This window comes from Arachis ipaensis, chromosome B01, assembly GCF_000816755.2.
Source record: "Arachis ipaensis cultivar K30076 chromosome B01, Araip1.1, whole genome shotgun sequence".
In the NCBI taxonomy this organism is placed as follows: Eukaryota; Viridiplantae; Streptophyta; class Magnoliopsida; order Fabales; family Fabaceae; genus Arachis; species Arachis ipaensis.
Window position 1 is genome coordinate 529,268 of NC_029785.2, and position 956 is coordinate 530,223.

The following is a 956-nucleotide window of genomic DNA, read 5'->3' on the forward strand; positions in this document are numbered from 1 at the left end:
CACGCACGGCTTCTCGATATCCATATGTTTTTTCAACATGCCTATTAATATAAAGCATGTTTCAAGATATCATCATTGAAAGAATTTCTTAAAGGGCCATGTAGTGTGTGCTAAGTTTATCAATTCTAACCATCCAGAATGAATTGAAACCACTACTCTTGAGAAGGTAAACTAGTAACACAACATTTTAGGCGAGCTTGTCTGCTGTGCAATGCTTCCTACATAAACAAACCCTTCCACTTCAAAGCACTAATCCTTTAGAGTGTGTTTCTGAGTTGAGGTGTTGGAGAGAAGAACAAACAAAAACAATCAATGATTCTAATTTAATATCCCAAAACTCCCATTTCTAATGCAATGATCAAACAGTTCACCACTCTCCCAAGCATAAGTTTGGAGAGAGAAATTTTCATTTCAATTCAAGTAAATATAATTATTTAGAAAACAAAATGTTATGAATAACATGATATTACCAATTAAACCTTCCAATGATCCCTCAATCACTTCCTAAACACTTCATAATGCTCCAAATATACATCATCTAAAAATAAATTATAAATTTATGCACCTCAATATTTACACTTCAGCTAAGTTCAACTCAATTTCCACTAGCTACTGAAAATCTATCAGAGTGTCGTACAAACTAAAATAACGAATCATCAAAAAAAAAATTGAAACTTCGAATGAAACAAGAGCAAAATAGTTAAAGTAGGGTATGAAATCAATAAGAATACTTACAAGGTCATTGAGATATTCAACATATTTGGTGAAAGGAGCCTTCATTGCTGACTCAGTAGCCATAGTTCTTGCCCTCTTTACCGTTGAAGCTTGAATGTTACCACCTGCAACTGCCACAACCGAAATCCCCCAAAAAAAGCGTAACTTTTCAATGTTAGTGACTCAATGAGAGAGAGAGAGAGAGAGAGAGAGAGAGAGAGAGAGAGAGAGAGATTTACTTT

At 34.3% G+C, this 956-nt stretch overlaps 1 protein-coding gene across 1 annotated transcript in view; it reads right to left on the minus strand.

Moving 5' to 3' along the window:
* LOC107630095 (translin-associated protein X) overlaps positions 1–956 on the minus strand; it is a gene marked incomplete in the record, with an annotated part of 5,420 nt that overhangs the window by 2,831 nt on the left and 1,633 nt on the right. The window contains 1 exon segment of the mRNA XM_016333169.2: positions 736–848. Coding sequence (XP_016188655.1) covers positions 736–848 — 113 coding nt within the window.